This window comes from Ascaphus truei, chromosome 15, assembly GCF_040206685.1.
Source record: "Ascaphus truei isolate aAscTru1 chromosome 15, aAscTru1.hap1, whole genome shotgun sequence".
In the NCBI taxonomy this organism is placed as follows: domain Eukaryota; kingdom Metazoa; phylum Chordata; class Amphibia; order Anura; family Ascaphidae; genus Ascaphus; species Ascaphus truei.
The window spans coordinates 48012532-48035808 of NC_134497.1; the positions used below are offsets into that span (position 1 = coordinate 48012532).

Genomic DNA, 23277 nt, shown 5'->3' on the forward strand with positions numbered 1-23277 from the left:
ATACACACACACACACACACACACACACACACACACACACACACGTATACACACACAATATATATATATATATATATATATATATATATATATATATATATATATAAATATATATATATATATATACACGCACACACACACACACGCACACACGCACGGTATCCCCAGCACCCCCACATCAGCACACCGGTATCCCCTGCTCCCCCAGCACACCGGCATTCTTGACCCCCCTGCCATTCCCAGCCCCCATCAGCACCTTCAGCACCCACACATCAGCACCTTCGCACCTCCCCCATCAGCACCCCCACATCCGCACCATCAGCACCCCCACATCAGCAACCCCATATCAGCCCCAAACCCTCCCAAATCAGCACCCCGATACAATCACCATCAGTACAGCCACAGCAGCAGTACCACCGCACACCGCCATGGGCCGCGTGGACCACTCCCCACCCAACCACCCAAATGCCACCCCCACACCACAAACATCCCGGGCAACGCCGGGGCTCTCAGCTAGTCTATTCTATTTAGTTCGTTATCCATTTATTGTCCATCCCCCTCCATCCTAGTTTAATCACAATACCCACGAGTAAATGTCCCTGTCTTCCACAGGTCCCCAAAGCAGCTTTATGCAGCCCATTGTCAGATGTACTGTAATACAGTTGCTCGACTGCAGACAAAGATTCTGGGTAGTGAGTAACATGACCCAGAGAGTTCTACAACAGTGGTTCCCAACGCCAGTCCTCAGGGGCCACCAACAAGTCAAGTATTAAGGATATCCCGACTTCAGTACAGGTGGCTCAATCAAAATGACTGATTGAGCTATCTGTGCTGAAGCAGGGATATCTTTAATTCCTGACCTGTTGGGGGTTCTTTATTACTGGAGTTGGGGACCACTGCATATACAGTAGTTTGATAAATATTAGTGTGTGGTAAACTGAATAGGCTATGGGACTTCCATGGGGATTGCTTGGAAGGACCCCCGTCTAGCAGGAGAAGAGGAACTGCAATGGTACAGTGGGAGGAGCGGCTCAGTGAGTTTATTTCCCGGGGTCGGCTCCTTGTGACCTTGGGCAGGTGACTTTATCTCCCTGTGCCTCAAACAGATTGTACGGTCATCTGGGCAGGGACTGTGTATTTAAAAATGCTGCACTGTAATAGTGACGCGCTTTGTGTCTCATCGGGAGAAAGGTGCTATATGAAGTAAAATTATTTGTATTACTTATTTTATACCCTCAACATGTTGGAGCGTCCGGTAAACTCATGGTTGTGTGTGTGTGTGTGTATATATATGTATGCAGTTGTCATTTTGGTGCTAATTAATGTGATTTGGGGCTTGTTTCTACACAGCTTTTCCGCTGGCCGCACTATGGGAAGCAGATCGTGGAGGAGGTGCTGACTGTCAGGGTGTATAACTGCAGCAAAGTCTTCAGTAACCGGTAACATGAGAAATAATCCCCAAACCCTATTAAAGGAGCGATCCGCCCTTATTTACTGCAATTTATTTATTTATAAAATGTTTTACCAGCAAATAATACAGTGAGAGTTACCTCTCGGTTTCTAGTGTGTCCTGGGCACAGAGTTACTGTATAATAATACACGGTTACATTAAATGCACGGAGGTTATACAGTACATTATATTTACAGGTGTAGCCCTCTTTCCCCCTGGGGTAACGAGTCTACGGGTGCTGGCTTTACCTGTTGGCTCACGGAGATCCCAAACCTCCACCAGGGGGAGCCTGGGGGGATACAACAATACAACTTGGTACAGCGCCTCCACCTGGGAGGGATCCCCACGTAGTGGGAGGAGCCTCTCGCTGGAACCACAATACTGATATCCACACACAGTATATGATAATAATAATAACCTTTACTAGAGAACATATAACTAAGAAGTGCCAAGCGAATAATAATACTACTGGTTACAGCTACCCCTTCGCCGCACAGGGCTTTATCCCACCAGCGTATACCCCACACCGTGCTCACTGTACCTGAGGGGCCCTCGGACACCCAACCACCCTTGTGTCCCCAAGAATAACACCCCACCCTTGTATGTGGTCAGCGCTGCCACTATGGTGTGTGTACTTTGTTGGTGCACTTTAGATATAGGTACCTGCCGGGTGCTCCAGCACCCGGGCGCGCCGATCCAGCGATGGCTTCGGCGTCGGTGGTGGGTCCTCCTCCGCATGGGTGGTATCCAGCTGCAGTGTCCCACTTCAGTCTTGGTACCTTGCCAGTTGATCTGAGCCCAGATCACTGTCTTCAGGATTGCACAGCGTTACATCTGTGTCCCTGATCTCAAACAGCTAATTGGGCAGTGTCCTTAACTAAGGACCTGTCCCTATAGCAGCCACAATCTAAACACATGAGTCGGGGCCTATCAGGGGGTCTCTGGCCTAGTGCAGGGGCCACAGACGCCCTGCACATACAACCTACCCTGTCTGTCTCCCAGCGCCGACTGCCGTGGTCCCAGCGAGCGAAAAGTAACAATATCAGGGAGCAGGGGATTGCTGCAGCCCTATTGGCTGGTTCCTTGCACCTGACCGACTGCCCCTGTGTATGCTGGGGCTTGTAGTTCCCCACGGAGCCTCCTATTGCCATTGCGCCTCGCGCGCCTGTACTGCACATGCGCGGCATCTCGCGCATGCGCAACCTGGTCCAAGATGGCGGCGCCCTGATCAGGAGCCGCCGGTAGTCACTGGCGATGCGCTCGCCCTGCGCAACCCCCCCCCCCAACAGCAATCACACTCTCCCCAGTTGCAACGGTGGTAAAGGGGAACTGGAAGGGGGAACCCAGGCCACACTGGCATTTCACGGGCAGTTAGAGATATGATTATGGGTGTATGTAACAGTTACAGATAAGGTTACAATTGTGTTAAGAAAGGTAGGATAGGCCTGCAATGTGCTGTGTTAGGAGAGGTAGGATAGGCCTGCAATGTGTTGTGTTAGAACAGGTAGGATAGGCCTGCAATGTGCTGTGTTAGGAGAGGTAGGATAGGCCTGCAATGTGTTGTGTTAGAACAGGTAGGATAGGCCTGCAATGTGCTACAGTGGCGGCCGCCTTTATCCTAATGCGGCCGGATCCGCAGCTATCGGATAACCGCAGGCAGAAGCGTTTTGTTTTTTTTTTGTCCGGGGTTTATAGCGGCATTTTAGCGCTCGTAATATTAGCATTTTATTATCGCTGTCTGCAATACTGCAATACCGTCTAAAAACTCAGGGGGGCGTTCGTGAGCTGTTGTCTTGGAAGTCTAATACTTTAGCAGTTCAACCTACGTCAGTACACAGTCTGCGTGTTAGCCTCACCTCACCTCACTGCGCCTGCGTGTAATCCTCTTTGGGATGGGAGCTACAGTACATAGCTGATTACTGCGCATGCGCCTGTAAATTCACCACTGCTTGCTTGCGAAGTTCAAGAGTGGGTAAGAAATTTTAGGGTTAGGGGTTAAGGTTAGAATTAGGGTCTTCAGAGTTTAGGGGTTAATGGGATAGGGATTAAGGTTAGGATTGTGGGTTTTAGGGATAGGGGGTACGGTTAGGATTAGGGTTTACGGGTTAGTATGTATATATTTATTTATATAGGACCATAGCACGGCACAGCAGTAATACACGGGACATAATAATATAACACATAGTGGGAATAAGCGCTTCAGACATAAAAGTATCATTAGGAAAAGGAGTCCCTGACCCGAAGAGCTTGCAATCTAATTGGTAAGTAGGAAGAACCTACAGAGACAGTAGGAGGGTGTTCTCATAAGTGCGTCTGCAAGGGGCCAAGGTTTTTGTAAGAGGTGTTAATTTTCAGCCACAGAGCTACTCATATGCTTCCTTAAGCAAGTGTGTTTTAAGGTGGGTCTTAAAGGTGGATAGAGAGGGTGCTAGTCGGGTATTGAGGGGAAGGGTATTCCAGAGGTGTGGGGCAGTGAGTGAGAAAGGTTTAAGGCGGGAGAGGGATTTAGATACAAAGGGGGTAGAGAGAAGATATCCTTGAGCAGAATGCAAGAGTTAGGATGGTGTATAGCGAGAAATTAAGGCTGAGATGTAAGGAGGAGCAAGAGTGTAAAGCTTTAAAAGTGAGGAGAATTTTGTAAGTGATACAGAGTTTAATAGGAAGCCAGGATAGGGATTTCAACAGGAGAGATGCTGAGAGAAATTTAGGAGAGGGTAAAGTGATTCTAGCAGCATTTTAGTGGGGGCTGTTTCAGTGGTGTGAGCAGTGCGGAAGCTAGATTGTAGAGGGTCTAGGGGAGAATAGGAGGTGAGAAAATGAGCAAGTGAGAGAACACACGGTGTTCAAGGAGCTTAGGGCAAAAGGCAGAAGGAAAACAGGGCGATAATTAGAGAGAGGTAGGGTCAAGCTTGCTGTTTTTGAGTAAGGGTATAACTGTTGCAGGTTTGAAGAAGAAGGGAAAGGTACCAGAGCTGAAGGAGGAGTTTAAAATATATGTGAGCGTAGGGATTAGAGTGGGAGCAAGAGGTTTTAGGAGATGGGGGTAATGGGGTCAAGAGGTCAGGTTGTAGAAGGAGAAGAGGAGATCAGCAACGACATCCTCCTGTGACAGCAGAAAAAAAGTTGAGGAAGGCAGGACGAGAATTAGGACGAGGTGTATGATGGGAGGAGGATACAGCGGGGATGTCTTGATGTATTAATCTACTTTTGTCTTGAAATAGTCAGCAAAGTCCTGAGGTGAAATAGAGGAAGAGAAACAGGTAACAGACAGAGAAGTTTCTGCGTGGGTTAGACTTGTGTGTGTTGAGTAGTGATGAAAAGTAGGTATGTTTAGCCTGGGAGAGGGCAGAGAACCAGGATAGGATAAATTTGTAGTGAAGGAAGTCGGAGAGTGTGAGATTTCCTCCAGAGGTTTTCAGAGGAATGAGTGCAGGAATGCATTGCTTGTGTGGCAGTTTAGCCAGGGTCTGGGGTTAGAAGGGCGAGAGCGGGAGATAAAAAGAGGGGCATGTAGATCAAGAGCAGAGGATAGGGCAGAGTTGTAGTTCCTGACCAGGTTGTCAGAGTCTGGCGCAGAGCAGAGATAGGAAAGGGAGGAGCTCAAAGTGGAATTAAAAGCTGATAGGTTAATAGAGCGCAGGTCTCTGCAAAAATAGACATACATACAAAAATGAGGGGTAGATGGAGGTGGAGAAGTGAGCAAGGGAGTTGATGGTCAGAGAGAGGAAAGGGGGAAATGGAGAAATCAGGGAGACAATTTGTTTGTGAAAAACAGGTCCAGGTAATGGCCGTCCTTGTGGGTGCTGGCTGCAGTGTATTGGTGAAGGCCAAAAGAAGAGGTTAGATAGAGAAAGTGGAAAGCCCATGGGAGAGAGAGGTCATTAATGTGGCAGTTGAATTCCCCAAGGAGAAGAACCGGAGAGAAGGAGGAGAGTCAGGATTCAAAGTGAGAGAGAAAGACAGAATGGGGATGAGTAGAGGTAGGTGGGCAATAAATGACGTCCATGTGGAGAGGGAGAGAAGAAGAAAGCTGGCCTCAAAGATGGATTTAGTATTAGGGTTTAGGGGTCATGGTTAGGAATATTAGGACTAGGGTTTAGGGTTTCGTGTTTTTAGGATTAGGAGTAAAATTTGGGTTTAGGATTAGGGGTTTAGGTCCTAGGTTGCAGTTATCGGCATTACCCAAAATGGCCCGGAATACCTCAGACTCACTGGGTCATCTGCGGTGGTGAACTGTCCTGGTGGCCAACTGTCCCAGAGCCCTGCTTCCCATCACGTAAGAAATAAATGAGTATGGAGTATTTGGAATGCTGCTTTAAATGTATCACTACCACTGGTTACATTTTGTCCAAAAGGACCGCTTTAAATAGACATTCATGGTTATTTTAATTTCATTTTGGGTCTATTTTTTTATTTAAACATGGCATTGGGTGTTATAGTTGGACATACACAATCTTAGCCCAGCTCAAGACCCAGACACACACTATTACATATTTATATATGTAATCGTGCCAACTGGAGGACTATTGAGTCTTACAGGCCATGGGGAACGTGAATGAATAGGTCTCTTAGAACCTACAATTAGACGATTTTCTTTTGCGGATTTGGAACCGCGTCGAGCGGCCAGTTCCTTTGGTTCGTGGATTTACGTGGATCCGTCTCAAAAAGGCGACTCCACCATTTCGGATTTTTTATTTTATTTTAGCGCGCAATTCGAAGTCCATGGCTTGAATGTTAAAAATCCAGGCACAGATGAATCCGTCGGGGGATATCTCTCTTCTTCTCCGCGGATTAATCTTTGTGTGTTTTTTTACCAGTCCGGCCATGGATTTGGAAACCGCGGATAAGATTGTTGAAAATCCAGGCGGATTGTATCCAATGACGGCACAGAGATTTTTCAGTGCCCAATCCACAGACGGATTTTGGTGGTGGTGGTGGTGGTGGGGGGCAAAGGGACGGGACGGATTTGATCTAACACCTTAGTGATATGTGTATTTTCTTCTCTTTTAGATTACTGGGAACTTTGACAATTAGCCTTCAACACCTCACAAAAAGTGGCCGGCTGATCCTTACAGAAGCTCTAGTGGACAAAAACCACAGTGTCACAGGGGTAAGTGCTGGTCTTTGAAGTGCGACCATGCAGTAATGAAACCAATTGGTTTGAAAAGGGTGTTTGCCAGACAGTTGATAATTATGCTAGTCGCTGAGCTTACATTAAAGATAAAAGGATGTGTGACGGTGCTCGTCTCCAATCAGGAAGCGGACACAGGGCTGAGGTAGGGATGCAGAGTACTGTTAGAGTGTCCGTAGTGGGTAAGCAGACAGGAGGTCAGGGCCGGCGCGCAGTGTAGCAAAGTCTAGGAGGCAAGCAAAAGGTCAGGGCAGGCAAAAAGCAGCGAGGTCAGGGTCACGGTCGGGGGTCAGCAACAGGGGAATCCAATCAGGCAAAGGGGTAAAGTGTAGCCAAACAGGAGCTGCAAAACGTAGAACTTTGCTCGGCGACTCCCACCAGAAAGTGCAGCCTGTTATAGCAGTCTGACAGTAACCAAAATGGCTGAATTGGTCACAAGGTGCAGGCTAGCTGGAAAACCCGAACTGTAGCGAAACCCGGCACGGATCGGCAGAATCTTTACAACATGTTTGCTACTCCATATACTTCAAATACGGCCCGTTCAAGTGAAGGAGCTGTGTTCCGAGACAGACGGTATCTTATGAAATAACTTCTTAGTAAATATGGCCCTGAATGGTCTAGCTCATTTTCTATGAGGCGATAGGGATGAATCCCTAATGGAAATGGAGCCCCCATTACGTTTGTTTCCAGGATCTGGGGGTCTCTTAGAGAGATCACATGACTTGGAAGTGCTGGAGGGCTGGTGCCACTCTGGTTCTGCCGGACCCCCGGCCCTTCAAAGGTTGCCTAATTTTGTAGATATTAGCTAATTGGTGTAATCTGTAAGGCACATAAAAAAATCAGTACCCCGAGTAGGGGTAAAGTAAAGCCCCTTCTTTAATGCACTCAATATCCATGGTCTTTATAGCATAAACTCACTAAGTCGTAGTGCTCAAAGCCTCTCACTGCTGTCATCCTCACTGCAGACCTAGGGTTGAGTCTGCCTACGTCACTCAGTCACGCGTCATCAGACACCGCTAGGGGTCTGTTTTTATGAGATATGGCAGCTATTGCTATTTTGTATTAAATTGGGGGAAATATAGGCAGGTTTAGTTCCAATATCTACTAGTTGGTGCTTGTGCATCGGCTGATACACCTTGTTTCCAGCAGAGCTACTAATATCTAGCATCAATATTGTGCTGTGTGTAGCTGTATACTTACTACCATACTATACTTACAATATTGTATCATCTGGTTATACACTATATCTGGTGTATTTAATAGGTGTCAAGTAGTATCCACCAGCTATCATACTAGTGCTGAGTGACCAGCTTTATACCCTGCCCTACTGATGATCATTTCTATAGTTATTTATGTAGCTCATCTGTCATTATTCCGGTGGCTACCCCTATAGATATATTCCCCTATTGGCTCTATATACAGTTGTGTGAAAAAGAAAGTACACCCTCTTTGAATTCCATGGTTTTACATATCAGGACATAATAACAATCATCTGTTCCTTAGCAGGTCTAAAAATGAGGTAAATACAACATCAGATGAACAACAACACATGACATATTACACGTGTCATGATTTATTTAACAAAAATAAAGCCAAAATGAAGAAGCTATGTGTGAAAAACTAAGTACATCCTTACTGCTTCCATAGGAATTAAGATGCTAAGTAGCAGACAGGTGCTGCTAATCAAATGCCCTTGATTAATTGATCATCAGCAAGTGTTACCACCTCTATAAAAGCAGACGTTTTAGCAGTTTACTGGTCTGGAGCATTCAGGTGTGTGTTAACACAATGCCCAGGAGGAAAGACATCAGCAATGATCTTAGAGAAGCAATTGTTGCTGCCCATCAATCTGGGAAGGGTTATAAGGCCATTTCCAAACAATTTAAAGTCCATCATTCTACAGTGAGAAAGATTATTCAAAAGTGGAAAACATTCAAGACAGTTGCCAATCTTCCCAGGAATGGACGTCCCAGCAAATTCACCCCAAGGTCAGACCATGCAATGTTCAGAGAAATTGCAAAAAACCCAAGAGTTTCATCTCAGGCTCTACAGGCCTCAAGTGAAAGGGTGAAATATCAGTGCGCAACTAATTAAACAATTCAGAAAACGTGAAGTGATTTGTGATCAATTAAGTAAGGTAAATACGTGACCTTAAGCAAAACCTAGGCAAATTGGAGCGTCTGCAGCTGTGGTTGCAGGTATGGCCCAGAACACCCCCTAGAGCTTACAGATAAAAACACAAAAAACACAGCGCACAACGCTCATAGTGCATTAAAAATTATATTGCCACAAACAATTAATGGAGTAAGTAATGTGAGTACATCAAAGTGATTTTAGACAAGCATGTTAGGGAATTATGTTACCCATACACCACGTGGAAGCCGGATTTGATGTCATCACAGGTATTGGAAACTGCTTCGTGATTACCGGGTTCCTTTTGGGTAGGTAAGGAGTCTTTTAGAGTCCCCGTTCACATATGGATAGAGTCCAGCACGTCTGCAGCTCACACGAGAATGGCTGCTTCAGACGGAGCTCTACACCAGCTGTATTCCTCTCGCCGTCCTCCGTTCAGGCACTTCCGGGTTGGTGACGTCACCGGAGGGTTGCACCGGTACTCACGTCGCAAACCTCCCGCCGGTTACCGGATCAGCTCACAGTGTTGGGGCAGAGTAGTAAGGCAGAACACTAGCACACTTTCCAACGCGTTTCGAAACCAAAGGGTTTCTTCATCAGGGAAGTGTTCTGCCTTACTACTCTGCCCCAACACTGTGAGCTGATCTGGTAACCGGCGGGAGGTTTGCGACGTGAGTACCGGTGCAACCCTCCGGTGACGTCACCAACCCGGAAGTGCCTGAACGGAGGACGGCGAGAGGAATACAGCTGGTGTAGAGCTCCGTCTGAAGCAGCCATTCTCGTGTGAGCTGCAGACGTGCTGGACTCTATAACTATGTGAACGGGGACTCTAAAAGACTCCTTACCTACCCAAAAGGAACCCGGTTATCACGAAGCAGTTTCCAATACTTGTGATGACATCAAATCCGGCTTCCACGTGGTGTATGGGTAACATAATTCCCTAACATGCTTGTCTAAAATCACTTTGATGTACGCACATTACTTACTCCATTAATTGTTTGTGACAATATAATTTTTAATGCACTATGAGCGTTGTGTGCTGTGTTTTTTGTGTTTTTATCTACAGGCCTCAGTTAGCATGTTAAATGTTAAAGTTCATGACAGTACAATTAGAAAAACACTGAACAAGTATGGTTTGTTTGGAAGAGTTGCCAGGAGAAAGCCTCTTCTGTCTAAAAAGAACATGGCCGCACGGCTTAGGTTTGCAATGCTGCATCTGAACAAACCACAATACTTCTGAAACAATGTCCTTAGGACAGACGAGACCAAAGTGGAGATGTTTGGCCATAATGCACAGCGCCACATTTGGCGAAAACCAAACACAGCATATCAGCACAAATACCTCATACCAACTGTCAAGCACGGTGGTGGAGGGGTGATTATTTGGGCTTGTTTTGCAGCCACAGGACCTGGGAACCTTGCAGTCATTGAGTCGACCATGAACTCTGTATACTAAAGTATTCTAGAGTAAAATGTGAGGCCATCTGTCCGACAGCTAAAGCTTGGCTGAAATTGGGTCATGCAACAAGACCATGATCCCAAGCACACCAGCAAATTGAAAAAGAAAAGAATCAAGGTGTTGCAATGGCCCAGTCAAAGTCCAGACCTCAACCTGATTGAAATGCTGTGGCGGGACCTTAAGAGAGCTGTGCATAAATAAATGCCGGCAAATCTCAATGAACTGAAGCAACGTTGTAAAGAAGAGTGGGTCAAAATTCCTCCACATCAATGTGGGAGACTGATAAAGTCATACAGAAAACGATTACTTCAAGTTATTGCTGCTAAAGGTGGTTCTACAAGCTATTGAATCATAAGGTGTACTTAGTTTTTCACACATGGCTTCTCCATTTTGGCTTTATTTTTGTTAAATAAATCATGACACAGTGTAATATGTCATGTGTTGTTGTTCATCTGAGGTTGTATTTACCTAATTTTAAGACCTGCTAAGGAACAGATGATTGTTATTATGTCCTGATATGTAAAACCATAGAATTCAATGAGGGTGCACTTTCTTTTTCACACAACTGTATTTTGGTGATTTTATCATCATCACCAATGCATACTTAGTTATTTGGGACATTTAGGCACACCATCTGAGATGATGGTATACTAATATTTCTTGCTGCACACCTGGCATTGTTTCTACCAGTTTAATTAGTAGAGCTTCAGTAGCTACCCCGCCTACACTTTATATATTTTAATCACTGGTTCTAGTTATACAGTGATATATGTTTTATGTACCTGTAGGAGGACATGTGCAGAGGTACACAATGGAGACTTTTTAAGGTGAAATTAAAACAAGGCTTTATTGTGCCTGTTGCTTTAAACACAGCAAAAATATGAAAATAAGCCAAACAAAAAACCTATCTCTGCTTTGGAGACTATCTACACATGTAGCTCAGCCCTCTCTGACTGGGTTGGTTAACTAAGCTACAGTATTTACCAGCCCCAAAATATAAACATATATACAGATATATTACAGTTCCAAAAGAAAGTCTTATCTGTTCTCCTGAAGCTGTAGGGGAAGTCCTCTCTGCTCTCCTGGGTAAGCACCTTTGTGTGCTACAGCAATGTCTGTCCAGGTTTGGAGGTCTGGTCCCCTTGTCTTGCTATCAGCATACAGTCCAGTCTTTCTGCAGCTCAAGACAGCAGTTCCTCTGGTCAGTCTCCCCAATTGTGTGACTCAGGAATCTCCGCTCTGTCTCCTAGTTCAGCTCAGGTGTGAGCTAAGGAGTCTCTCTTCCTGTCTCAGAGGCAGGCTTTTTCTAACACCTCCAATCAACCAGGTGCTGGTCAATTAACCAGCACACTGCTGGATTAGAGGCAAGTTTTCTGAACAGGGTAAGTTCTCTGTTACAGTACCCCTCTTTTTTTTTTTAATAAAGTGGGCATCTTTTTTTTGGGAACCCCTCAGTTGTTCTCTATTTATGATTCTACTTTATATATCCATAGTATGCACCTGCCAGGTATATACAATAATTATATTATTATTTGGTCTATTAGTTAAGAGATTCAGTTGATCATTAGCCTCCATGTGTATATATGTACAACAATGTAACGGGTGCTCACCACAAACAGGATGGGCCCGCAAGGCTGAGGGAGGGATGTTTAAATACACTGACCAGCAACCGCCCAACCGCGTCCAGATTGCAGAGTCGTAGTCATGTAGCCAGGTCAGGGTATGAGAGGTGGTCTGGGGTTGGAGAAGTCAGATGGTCGTGGTACTCGCCGTGGTCTGGGGTTGGAGAAGTCGGATGGTCGTTGTGCGTAGCCGGGGTCCAGGAATATAGAAGGTCGGAGTCCAATACAAGCCGAGGTCAAGGGTCAGAGAAGGCAGAGGTCCAGGAACATGCAAGGGCCAGGTACAACGAAAAAGCAGCAGGCAGTTATCCCAAGACAAGGTAAACAGGTAGCTTGAGGCAAGCACAGGTTACAACAGTAAGGTTATGCTCAGCCAATTTGGAGGCGGGCTGTCTGAGAATATAAAGGAGGAGCAGCCAATGGCAGGGCTGCACCAGGCTGTGCGCACTGAGTGATTACACCCACTCAGTGTATTGATAGGCAGGGGCGCAGTATGCCGCAGGTGTAGGATAATTGGAGATAGAGTTAACCTCTTGCATGCCCCTGGTGATGCAACGCCGGCGTAGGTGTGCGAGCGCGAGGGACATTATCCGTGGCATCACGGGACGCGTTACAGGGCAGGGCCTAAGCCCGATCCATGCTGTGTCTTCACGCTTGGACGCACGGCACCTGGGCGCAACCTCAGTGCGAGGCGCGTCACCCATCTCGTCACGGGCATATCACAGGGACGGGACCGAAGCCCAATCCTTACAGACACACGTTTCAATCCAGCTATGGAGCTTCGGCAAGGGAAAGTGTTGCGTGCACTCGATCGGAAAATTAAATGACATGGTAACTCAGTGGTATTGGTTACTTGGTATGAAGCATCAAGAATATGAGGCTACCATACAACGGTAATTAGTTCGTGTACAGTAGTTATGTGGGTCAGATCAAATAAAACAAATTAATCAAATACATAATAATGAATAATAATCCAAAATAGATTAGTAAATTAGTATTAGTAAATAGAAAATAGAATTTAAATTAAGTTCAACTATAGATGAAATAGTAAAATGTACATTAATATTGATAGTTTGGTCTCACCAAGAGTGAAAGATGACAAAGACACCTAATTTATAATGATTATTTAATCAATATTTAGTCAATAAAGGGGATATAAGTGAATCCTTTATTGGGCCGTTTGGGCTGCAGGTCCTCAATGTATATATCCCACATTGTGCCATTGATATGCGGGTCCTCATTGTATATATCCCGCAATGTGCCCTTGAGATGCGGGTGTAGAGGGAGAGGGGGGTTGGCCCGGTATTAAAGGGGTTGCACCCCATATGGCCACCCCCTGACCTCACCAGGGAGGCAAGGGGTTAACTGGACTGCGGTCCAGGAATGTGGCTTACACCTTGTCATGTCAGGAAACTGTATGTTCCCCTGTTCCCATGTTTCATTATAATCCTGTATTTTAATGTTTTAAAGTGCATCTCTGTATCTCCAGTTCTGGAGGTCGCAGAGAGTTGAAATTTGGCCAATATGTGGAGTCACTGTAAGCATTAAAAACTGGCAAATTTTGACCCACTGAGCCCACCAGAATGGAACTTATTAATATGTGTAGATATTAAAGTGTATATGTATGGTATTTTGGATATGCTCTGAAAATGCAGACTCCATCTGCTATGCTAATAGGTCATGAAGGGCAGCCGGATGATTGAGCATAAGCACTGTGATCAAAAGTTAACTGCCCTGATTGTTTACACTAGGAACCAAGTACTAATCAACAGACTCTGCCACTCTAATTGTTACTTGAGGGCGGAGAATCATCAAACTGGAGTGGTTTGTAAGTGTTATGTCTACACCTACAAACAATGAAGATCCTATCAGATACTTCATTTGGTAGACTGGTCGTCGCCCCTGATTTAATTATGGGGCTACAGAAATAAGACCCTCAGAGTCCCAGTACACATGGGCTAACTAGCTGGGGGGCATGGGTTAATCTGTGTCTCCACGTTAGGGATTGGATACAGATAATTGTTCACCAATAGTCTGTATTCAATGTTAAGAATAGGGTTACACAGGTATATAAACTGTGTCAACCTTACAATTTTTAGTTCTTCTGATTCCATCTGGAATGTCACCGGATTGCTGGAGAATTGCTAGCTGATACTTCTCCATCCCCCAACCCTAAGTAAGTGTTACCTTCTTGTCTGTTAATTGTACTATATTGCTGTGTTCAACTTTTTAAGGAATAAATATATTTTATTATATCTAAGCCTCGTTCAGTTCAACCCAGATATTTGATGTTCATTATATCTTGTCATAAGCTACCTTGACAAGCTCTATAATTAACTGGTGGCAAGCGGCGGGATTGAACTGAACCTATATTACAGTGTTCTGCGGGAGTGTCATATAGTGGGAACTCGAGAGTAATTGCGAGTTCCTGGGACTAAAGATATTGAACACACAGTAGTGCAACAGTTAACACAAGTTGTAACACCACCTCACTGCTGCGACTGTGAACCATGAGCGAGGCTGAAGGCTCATCCAACATGAGGACCCGAGCTCAGCTGAAGGACAAATGCCGTGAATATGGACTGCCCTATGTGAACCAGGAGGTCGCAGACATGGTTGACGCAATCGGTGACTATGAAGCCCGGCTTGCAGAGCCTCAGGATACGGCTCAGCTTGCCGTTATACAGCCACCCGGAGATCAGGGAAGGAACCCAGTGCCGGGGCGGCGGAATCTCGGGGAGGGAACGAGTGCACCTCCCGGGAGCAGTGCAACAGGAGGGGTACTGGTTGCTGCGGCTACCAGTCCGTTCACCCCTGAAATGTTGGCACTGATTACTGCGTGGGGAGACAGAGGGACACCGGAGGAGCGGCTGCAGTTTATCACTATGGCAGTGAACAGACCTGCTTATTGCCCCCCTATCCAACCCAACGATGTCTCACCAAGTGCGTGGAAGGTACTGATCAGATCGACAGGTTTCTAAAGAACTTTGAGACACAGTGTCGGCGGTACAAAATGCTTCCCCAGCATAGGGTTGCACGTTTGGACCCCTTACTGTCCGGCTTGGCTAAGCAGACGATGATGGCACTTCCAGATGAGTATGCTGATGACTATGACCACCTGAAAGAACTGTTATTGTTTCAGTACGGTTTTACCCCTGAAGCCTACCGGGGTAAATTCCGGCAGGAAGAGAGACAGCCCCATGAGTCCTATGTCACCTACGTGACCCGCATGGCTTTGTACGGGATACGCTGGGTGGAGGGCTATGAGGCACAGACTTACCAACGCCTGCTGGACCTCATCTTTCAGGAGCAGCTCATGCAGCAGTGCCCTCCGGCGGTGAGGGTTGGGTGTACGACAAGAAGCCCAAGACTTACCAGGAGGAGGCGAGGCTTGCAGACGACTATGTGGCCAGCCGAGCCCTGATGTCCGCCAAAGCAGTAGCCAAGGCGGCGGTGGCACCGGCCAGAAAGTCTGCCAATACCCCCCAATGGACTCAGAGGCCACCTGCGGGCAGCAGTCCACCGAAGGCGGGGGAGCTCCGGCACGAGCGCCGGTGCTACAACTGCAAACGCCCTGGTCACATCAGACCAGATTGCCCGGAACCCCTGCCTTCCGGCGGACCCCATCAGGGGCAACGCACCCCAGCTGCGAAGCCGGTAGCCCGCGTTCGGGTGGCTTCCACCACAGACTCCGGACCGGTCATGGAACCAACTCCCAGCGAGACGTCCCATGCAATGCCTGTCCCGGTTTCATCGGTGCCTACAGCCAGGAGCGGAGGACATCTCAGCGCGGACCTGCAGCAGATGGACGGCCGGAGCAGACATCTCACCCCGGTCACATTCGGTGACCGGCAAGCAGTCAGCTTGCTGGATTCAGGAGCTGCAGTGACCCTGGTCGGACCTGATATGGTCCAGCCAAAGGAATTGATCCCAAGCCCTGGGATACAGATCACTGTGGCCGACGGAGAGCCACGTTTCCTGCAAGTGGCCAGAATCTTTTTGGATTGGGGGAGGGCCAGGGTGTGCGGGAAGTGGGGGTTTTACCCGGTTTGGATGCTGAAGTTCTTCTTGGCAACTATCTGGGTCCGATGACCTGCACCTATGACCGAGTGCCCAAACCCGCTGCAGTGGCGGCGGTTACCCGGAGTCAGACAGCGGCAATGGCGGCGGCGCCAGTCCCCCAGCCTTTGGGACCAACGTTAGCGGAGGGTGCAGAGGAGCCCAGGGAGGTGAGCCAGGATCAGTTGCAACCACAGACTGACTTACTGTTTCCCCTCACCCTTCCCCATTCTCCGGACAATGACATGACTGGGGGGTGGCCAGAATTAGGAGCCCAGTTTAGGGAGGCAGTGAAGACAGACCCTACCCTGGCCGGCGTGAGACTTCGGGCGTCCGAATCTCAGGCAGGGGAAAGGCACTGAGCACTGCCTATGGGATAAGGGACTCCTGTATAGAGAAGAATGGAACCCAGGGATAGAGGAGGGATTGACCGGAAAGCGACAGCTAGTAGTGCCCCAGGGTTACCGACAGCAACTGTTATGGGTAGCTCACTCTATTCCATTAGCGGGACATCAGGGGGTCAACAGAACGCGAGCCCGGTTATTACAGCGTTACTACTGGCCAGGGGCATCTCGAGATGTGGGCAATTTCTGCCGCTCTTGTGATGCCTGCCAGCGAGTGGTTAAGGCGGGCGACCATGTGAAGGCACCCCTGAAACCCCTACCGATAATAGGAGTACCCTTCCAGAAAGTAGCGATGGATCTTGTAGGACCCCTTATGATTCCTAGCAGGTCAGGGAAGCGCTACATCCTCACGGTGGTGGATTTTGCCACCCGGTACCCTGAGGCAGTAGCGCTTGGCACCATAGATGCCAAGACAGTGGCAGCAGCTTTGCTGAACATTTTTTCTAGGGTAGGTTTCCCTAGTGAGATCCTAACCGATCAGGGGTCGCAGTTCATGAGTGAACTGTTACATTGTCTCTGGGATGCATGCAGTGTACAGCACCGGCGCACTACCCCTTACCATCCCCAGACAAATGAATTATGTGAGAGGTTTAACGGTACCCTGAAGCAGATGCTTCGGACCTTTATAGAGGCGGAGGGGAAAGACTGGGAGATTCATTTACAGCACTTGCTGTTTGCCTACCGAGAGGTACCGCAGGAATCTACAGGCTTCTCCCCCTTCGAGCTACTATATGGCCACAGGGTACGTGGACCTCTGGACCTATTCCATGAGGGATGGGAAGGGGAGGCTACTGCTACTGATGCTTCAGTGATCCAGTATGTAGTAGATCTCCTAGACCGGTTAGAGATGCTCATGGGGGTGGCCCAGGACCACCTCAGGGCCGCTCAGACCAAGCAAAAGCAATGGTATGACCGGAATGCCCGTAGTAGAGAATTCATCCCAGGACAGCAGGTGCTTGTTCTCAAACCCACTCAGGAGAACAAGTTAATGGCTGCCTGGTCGGGACCGTACCTGGTCATCCGAAAGGTGAATGAGTGAAACTATGTTGTACAGTTAGAGCCTGAGAGGCACAAGATATATCACATTAACATGTTGAAAGAGTACAGAGCACCGAGTATGGGAGCAGTAATGGCCATTTGTAGCCCACTGCTGGAGGATCCGGCGAGCAATGCTCTGCCTGATCTCCTAGGGGAAGCTAGGCAGGGAAACACTGTGGAGCAGGTAGAGATAGTGGCACAGTTGAGTGCTAGGCAGCAGGTAGAAGCCAGGGACATGCTAGCTAAGTATAGGGCCCTCTTCACTGACATGCCAGGGACCACACATCTCACAAAACACCCAGTGCACACAGGGGTCCTGCGGCCTCTGCATAAGCACGCTTATAGAGTGTCAGCAGAGGTCAAGACGAGTATGGAGAGGGAGATAGAGGAGATGCTGACCCTAGGGGTAATTACTCCGTCCCAGAGTCCTTGGGCAAGCCCGGTAGTTCTAGTCCCTAAGAAGGACAAGACCACCCGGTTTTGTGTTGACTACCGCTTGCTCAACGCTGGGACGGTGTCAGATGCCTACCCCATGCCCCGCATGGATGAGTTACTGGATGAACTCGCGGAGGCAAAGTATCTGACCACTATGGATTTGAGCAAAGGCTATTGGCAAATCCCACTGACCCTGGAGGCTAGGGAGAAGTCAGCATTCATCACTCCAAGTGGCCTCTATGAGTTTTTAGTGATGCCATTTGGGATGAAGAATGCCCCGGCTACCTTCCAACGCCTGGTCAATAGGTTACTGGAAGGGATGCAGAGCTATGCCAGGGCTTACTTAGATGACATTGCTGTCTTTAGTAATTCCTGGGACTCCAACTTAGGACATGTAGCTGCGGTGCTGGATAGGATCAGGGAGTCTGGGCTTACCTTGAAACCCACTAAGTGTATGGTAGGGATGGCAGAGGTCCTGTACTTAGGGCACAGGGTGGGTGGAGGGCACCTCAAACCAGAGCCAGCCAAGGTAGAAGCCATAGTTCAGTGGCCTGTTCCAAAAACCAAGAAACAGGTCATGGCATTTTTGGGCACCGCAGGGTACTATAGGAAGTTTGTCCCACAGTACAGCGCCATGGCCAAATCCCTGACTGATTTGACTAAGAAGCAACTGCCTGTGCTTATCACCTGGACTCCGGCCTGTGAGACTGCTTTCCAGGCACTGAAAACTGCACTTGCTGGGGCCCCCATACTGGCTGCCCCGGACTATACCAAACATTTCCTTATACAGACTGATGCCTCGGACTATGGCATTGGGGCTGTGTTGAGCCAAGTGGGGGACGACGGTAGAGAGCACCCTGTGGTGTACCTCAGCCAAAAACTACTTCCCAGAGAGGTGGCCTACGCCACCATTGAGAAAGAGTGCTTGGCCATTGTGTGGGCACTCAAAAAACTCCAGCCCTATGTGTATGGAAGGGCTTTCACGGTCCTCACAGACCACAACCCCCTAAGTTGGCTGCAGAGGGCATCAGGGGAGAATGCCAAGTTGCTAAGGTGGAGCTTGGCCTTACAAGAATTCGAGTTTACTATTCAGCACAAAAAGAGTAGTGAAAGCAGCAATGCTGATGGACTTTAATGTCAGGACTATCCCTCTGAGACTGAGTTCGTTAAGGGTGCCAGCAGTGCCCCACTCCCCGTTAGGGCCAGTGGGCCACAGGTCACCCATTAAGAAGGGGAGGTGTAGAGGGAGAGGGGGGTTGGCCCGGTATTAAAGGGGTTGCACCCCATATGGCCACCCCCTGACATCACCAGGGAGGCAAGGGGTTAACTGGACTGCGGTCCAGGAATGTGGCTTACACCTTGTCATGTCAGGAAACTGTATGTTCCCATGTTTCATTATAATCCTGTATTTTAATGTTTTAAAGTGCATCTCTGTATCTCCAGTTCTGGAGGTTGCAGAGAGTTGAAATTTGGCCATTATGTGGAGTCACTGTAGGCATTAAAAACTGGCAAATTTCGACCCACTGAGCCCACCAGAATGGAACTTATTAATATGTGTAGATATTAAAGTGTATATGTATGGTATTTTGGATCTGCTCTGAAAATGCAGTCTCCATCTGCTATTCTAATAGGTCATGAAGGGCAGCCGGATGATTGAGCATAAGCACTGTGATCAAAAGTTAACTGCCCTGATTGTTTACACTAGGAACCAAGTACTAATCAACAGACTCTGCCAGTCTAATTGTTACCTGAGGGCGGAGAATCATCAAACTGGAGTAGTTTGTAAGTGTTATGTCTACACCTACAAACAATGAAGATCCTATCAGATACTTCATTTGGTAGACTGGTCGTCGCCCCTGATTTAATTATGGGGCTACAGAAATAAGACCCTCTGAGTCCCAGTACACATGGGCTAACTAGCAGGGGGGCATGGGTTAATCTGTGTCTCCACGTTAGGGATTGGATACAGTAATTGTTCACCAATAGTCTGTATTCAATGTTAAGAATAGGGTTACACAGGTATATAAACTGTGTCAACCCTACAGTTTTTAGTTGTTCTTCTGATTCCACCTGGAATGTCACCGGATTGCTGGAGAATTGCTAGCTGATACTTCTCCATCCCCCAACCCTAAGTAAGTGTTACCTTCTTGTCTGTTAATTGTACTATATTGCTGTGTTCACCTTTTTAAGGAATAAATATATTTTATTATATCTAAGCCTCGTTCAGTTCAACCCAGATATTTGGTGTTCATTATATCTTGTCATAAGCTACCGTGACAGCGGGTCCTCAATGTATATATCCCGCAATGTGCCTTTGAGATGCTAGATGCCCACGAAAGTTAAGCAGTTGGTATTGCCATTATGTATATTGCTCACGTCTAGATACTGGAGTGTCAAGCTCATGTTTGATGGAATTCACATGCTCCAGTATTCTCATGTGCAGTTGTCTCTTGGTTTAACTGACATACCTCTTACCACAGCTGCATGTAATCAAATAGATAACATTTACCGTCCTACAATTAGTAAATGCAAGGAAATACAGAGATGACCGTAGGGTCATCCAATCGGAAGCTGCAATGTCATCTCACGATGATGTCTTGATTTTCTATTGGACACCAGAGTGAGGCTGCTCCCCAGTGGCCATATTGTTTCTTACGGTCAAGAATTCTTGTGAAGAAATGTCAAAAGGCAATATAAATATCTCCAGAACCCTGGTGGGGGGCATCCATGTAGCTTCGGCTTCAGGGGGTGGGGGTGGGGAGTGGGGAGATCATCGAAATTCAGTCTTATAGGAAACCTGTATAAAATTACACTTCTTTCCAGCACCGCCTCCTGCGGTCCCCAAACTGTCTACGCCACAGGAAGAGCCATAAATAACACCACAGGAGGGGCTAGCAGAGAGATGGAGAACGCTGAAAATGGCGGCAAACAGAGGCAAACCATGACGCCCATTAATTGGGATGATGTAACAGTTATTTTATTTCCATTTTTTTTACTCACTTTAAGATATCTCTTCTTGCCCTTTCAGATTGTACGCGAGATACAAACGATTGGCATATTAAGTGTCTGGGAGGTTAAAATGGAGCCTTCCCTTGAGCCCAGTGCAATCTAAAGGTTACCAGGGTAAACTCAGATGCTAGAGATTATGATTTTTTTTTAATACTAGGAGCAGGACAAGCTAAGGGGCAAGATATTAACATTATATGAGTAATTCATGTAGATGTTAATTGGGGTCTATTCTGTTGCTCTTTTTTTATGCATGCATAAGCAGTGGGCCATATTTACTAAGCAGTACTAAGCCATAAGACAACTTGCAGCCCATTTACTTGGGCTCTTAGAGTCAGAACCGCTGTCATAAACAATAGATTCTCGTCTTGGTAACAAACCCCAAGTGACAATTTCTTTAGAAATACATTTCCACATGATGAGTAATGAAAAAGTTCCATAACATGTTTGAAAAACCTGCTTTCGCTAAGCCGACTTGCCCGCTGTTTATCTTTCTTCGTAAAGCACGTGAGGAATGTGATTTTCTGTTGCCATTACATTTTTATGTAATCGCTGCTGTAGCTAGGTGCCCAGCGCCCACATACTCCCCGGAGTACACTAAACCAATACTAGGTTTGCAGTTCTCATTCTGTTACAAAGCTTAGAAAAAATCCTATTGGTAGCTTAATGCCATGCGCTACATCAGGACTCTTCAACTGGCGCCCGGCACGGGATCTTGATGTGGTGGTGCCCAGCACCGGACCTTGATGTGGCGCCCGGCATGGGACCTTGATGTAGCGCACGGCACAGGACCTTGATGTGGCGCCCGGCATGGGACCTTGATGTAGCGCCCGGCACGAGACCTTGATGTGGCGCCCGGCACGAGAACTTGATGTGGCGCCCGGCATGGGACCTTGATGTAGCACACGGCACAAGACCTTGATGTGGCGCCCGGCATGGGACCTTGATGTAGTGCCCGGCACGAGACCTTGATGTGGTGCCCGGCACAAGACCTTGATGTGGCGCCCGGCATGGGACCTTGATGTAGCGCACGGCACAAGACCTTGATGTGGCGCCCGGCATGGGACCTTGATGTAGCGCCCGGCACGAGACCTTGATGTGGCGCCCGGCACGAGACCTTGATGTGGCGCCCGGCATGGGACCTTGATGTGGCCTTTGGACTATCTGCTAATGTCATACTAGTTTCTAAGGCAGTAGCGTGCAGTTTTTCACACTGAAACTCACTTGTAAGTTAAGGTCATGTAAATCTATGTAGTACATATGTTCTAAATGCTGGCAAAATGTTGAAATATAATGATTTTCAAGTCTAATGTATCTACAATGACATTACAAGAAGCTTGTGGCCCTTCTGCTCCTAAATGTTTTCTGATCTGGACCCTTTGGAGAACTACTGTAGTTGAAGACCCCTACAACTAGCCTCCAAAGAAGGTCAATCTAAACAATTGACAATACGCGTGGGTGATGTATAATGCGAATTTGGAGCAAACTTGACCCAAATTGCGTCATTTTCATCTTGCATCTCTTTGCGTCAATGTATCAAGGTCTTTGGTCAAAGGCTTGCGTCAGCTTCCTCTGTAGAAGGATTTATGGAGGAGTTACATGACGCGCAGATTATAATGAAATGTATCTCATTCTGCATCGCCGTGCTCAGAGCCACTGATAGGGAGAACCAGTGTCCCAGGTTCCATGGCTCTGTGGGCCCTGCTTGCCCCATACTGGAAGTTGGTCTTCTCTGGAAGATCCTCCCCTACGATTAACAACCCAGACCCAAGGTCTGTCCTGGGTCCCCTTAAAGCGGTCGGCGAGCCTGCCCGCGCATCCATTTTTTATCTTGTAATTTCTGTTAACAAAAGAAAATCTGCCAGGTCTGAAGCAGCATAAATGTAGGGAACACGGTTTTACCTTTGACGCAAACGCAAGCAGAAAAATGGAGCAACGCATTAAAAACCCATTTCTATTTGACCTTTCTTTGTGTTGATAAATCGCCCCCTGCGTGTCTTATGTTTATTTCTATAGTGTTCAGAATACAATTACAATAAGTGCATCAAACATACAAGCACAGGATAGGGATAGAAATCCTTGTAGACTCCAAAGCATTCAGTTATTATGAAGAGATTCATTCTAAATATTATATATGGTACAGTTTTGTAATATTTGTGTGATATATTTATTTTAAAAACAACAATGAACCTGTTAATAATAATAATAATAATATATATTTTCCATATGCAGCACTGACATTGTACAGAGTGTTTGGCAGACACCACCAGTCCCTGCCCCACAGAGCTTACAATCTAATTTTGGTGTCTGAGGCACAGGGAGATAATGTGCCGTGCCCATGAGTCACAAGATTCAAATCACATTCCTGGAAGGCAGGGACATGACCAATGAGCTTCTCCTCCTGCCCATTACTATTAGTACATCTAGGTCCTCATAGGGACTTCCCCGTTACATTCTTGGGGGCATTCATGTGTCATGTGTTAGTGTTAGGACCTGCGATATTATGGTCATGCCTTGAAAGTGGCTCGCAGGCTTATACG

At 47.1% G+C, this 23277-nt stretch overlaps 1 protein-coding gene across 1 annotated transcript in view; it reads left to right on the forward strand.

Moving 5' to 3' along the window:
• The window catches only part of LOC142466383 (fer-1-like protein 4), a 126174-nt gene that overhangs the window by 73278 nt on the left and 29619 nt on the right, over window positions 1-23277 (forward strand). Inside the window, exons 3-4 of the mRNA XM_075571240.1 lie at window positions 1351-1439; window positions 6461-6560. Of these exons, the coding sequence (XP_075427355.1) occupies window positions 1351-1439; window positions 6461-6560 (189 nt within the window). The remainder of the gene's footprint in view (window positions 1-1350; window positions 1440-6460; window positions 6561-23277) is intronic.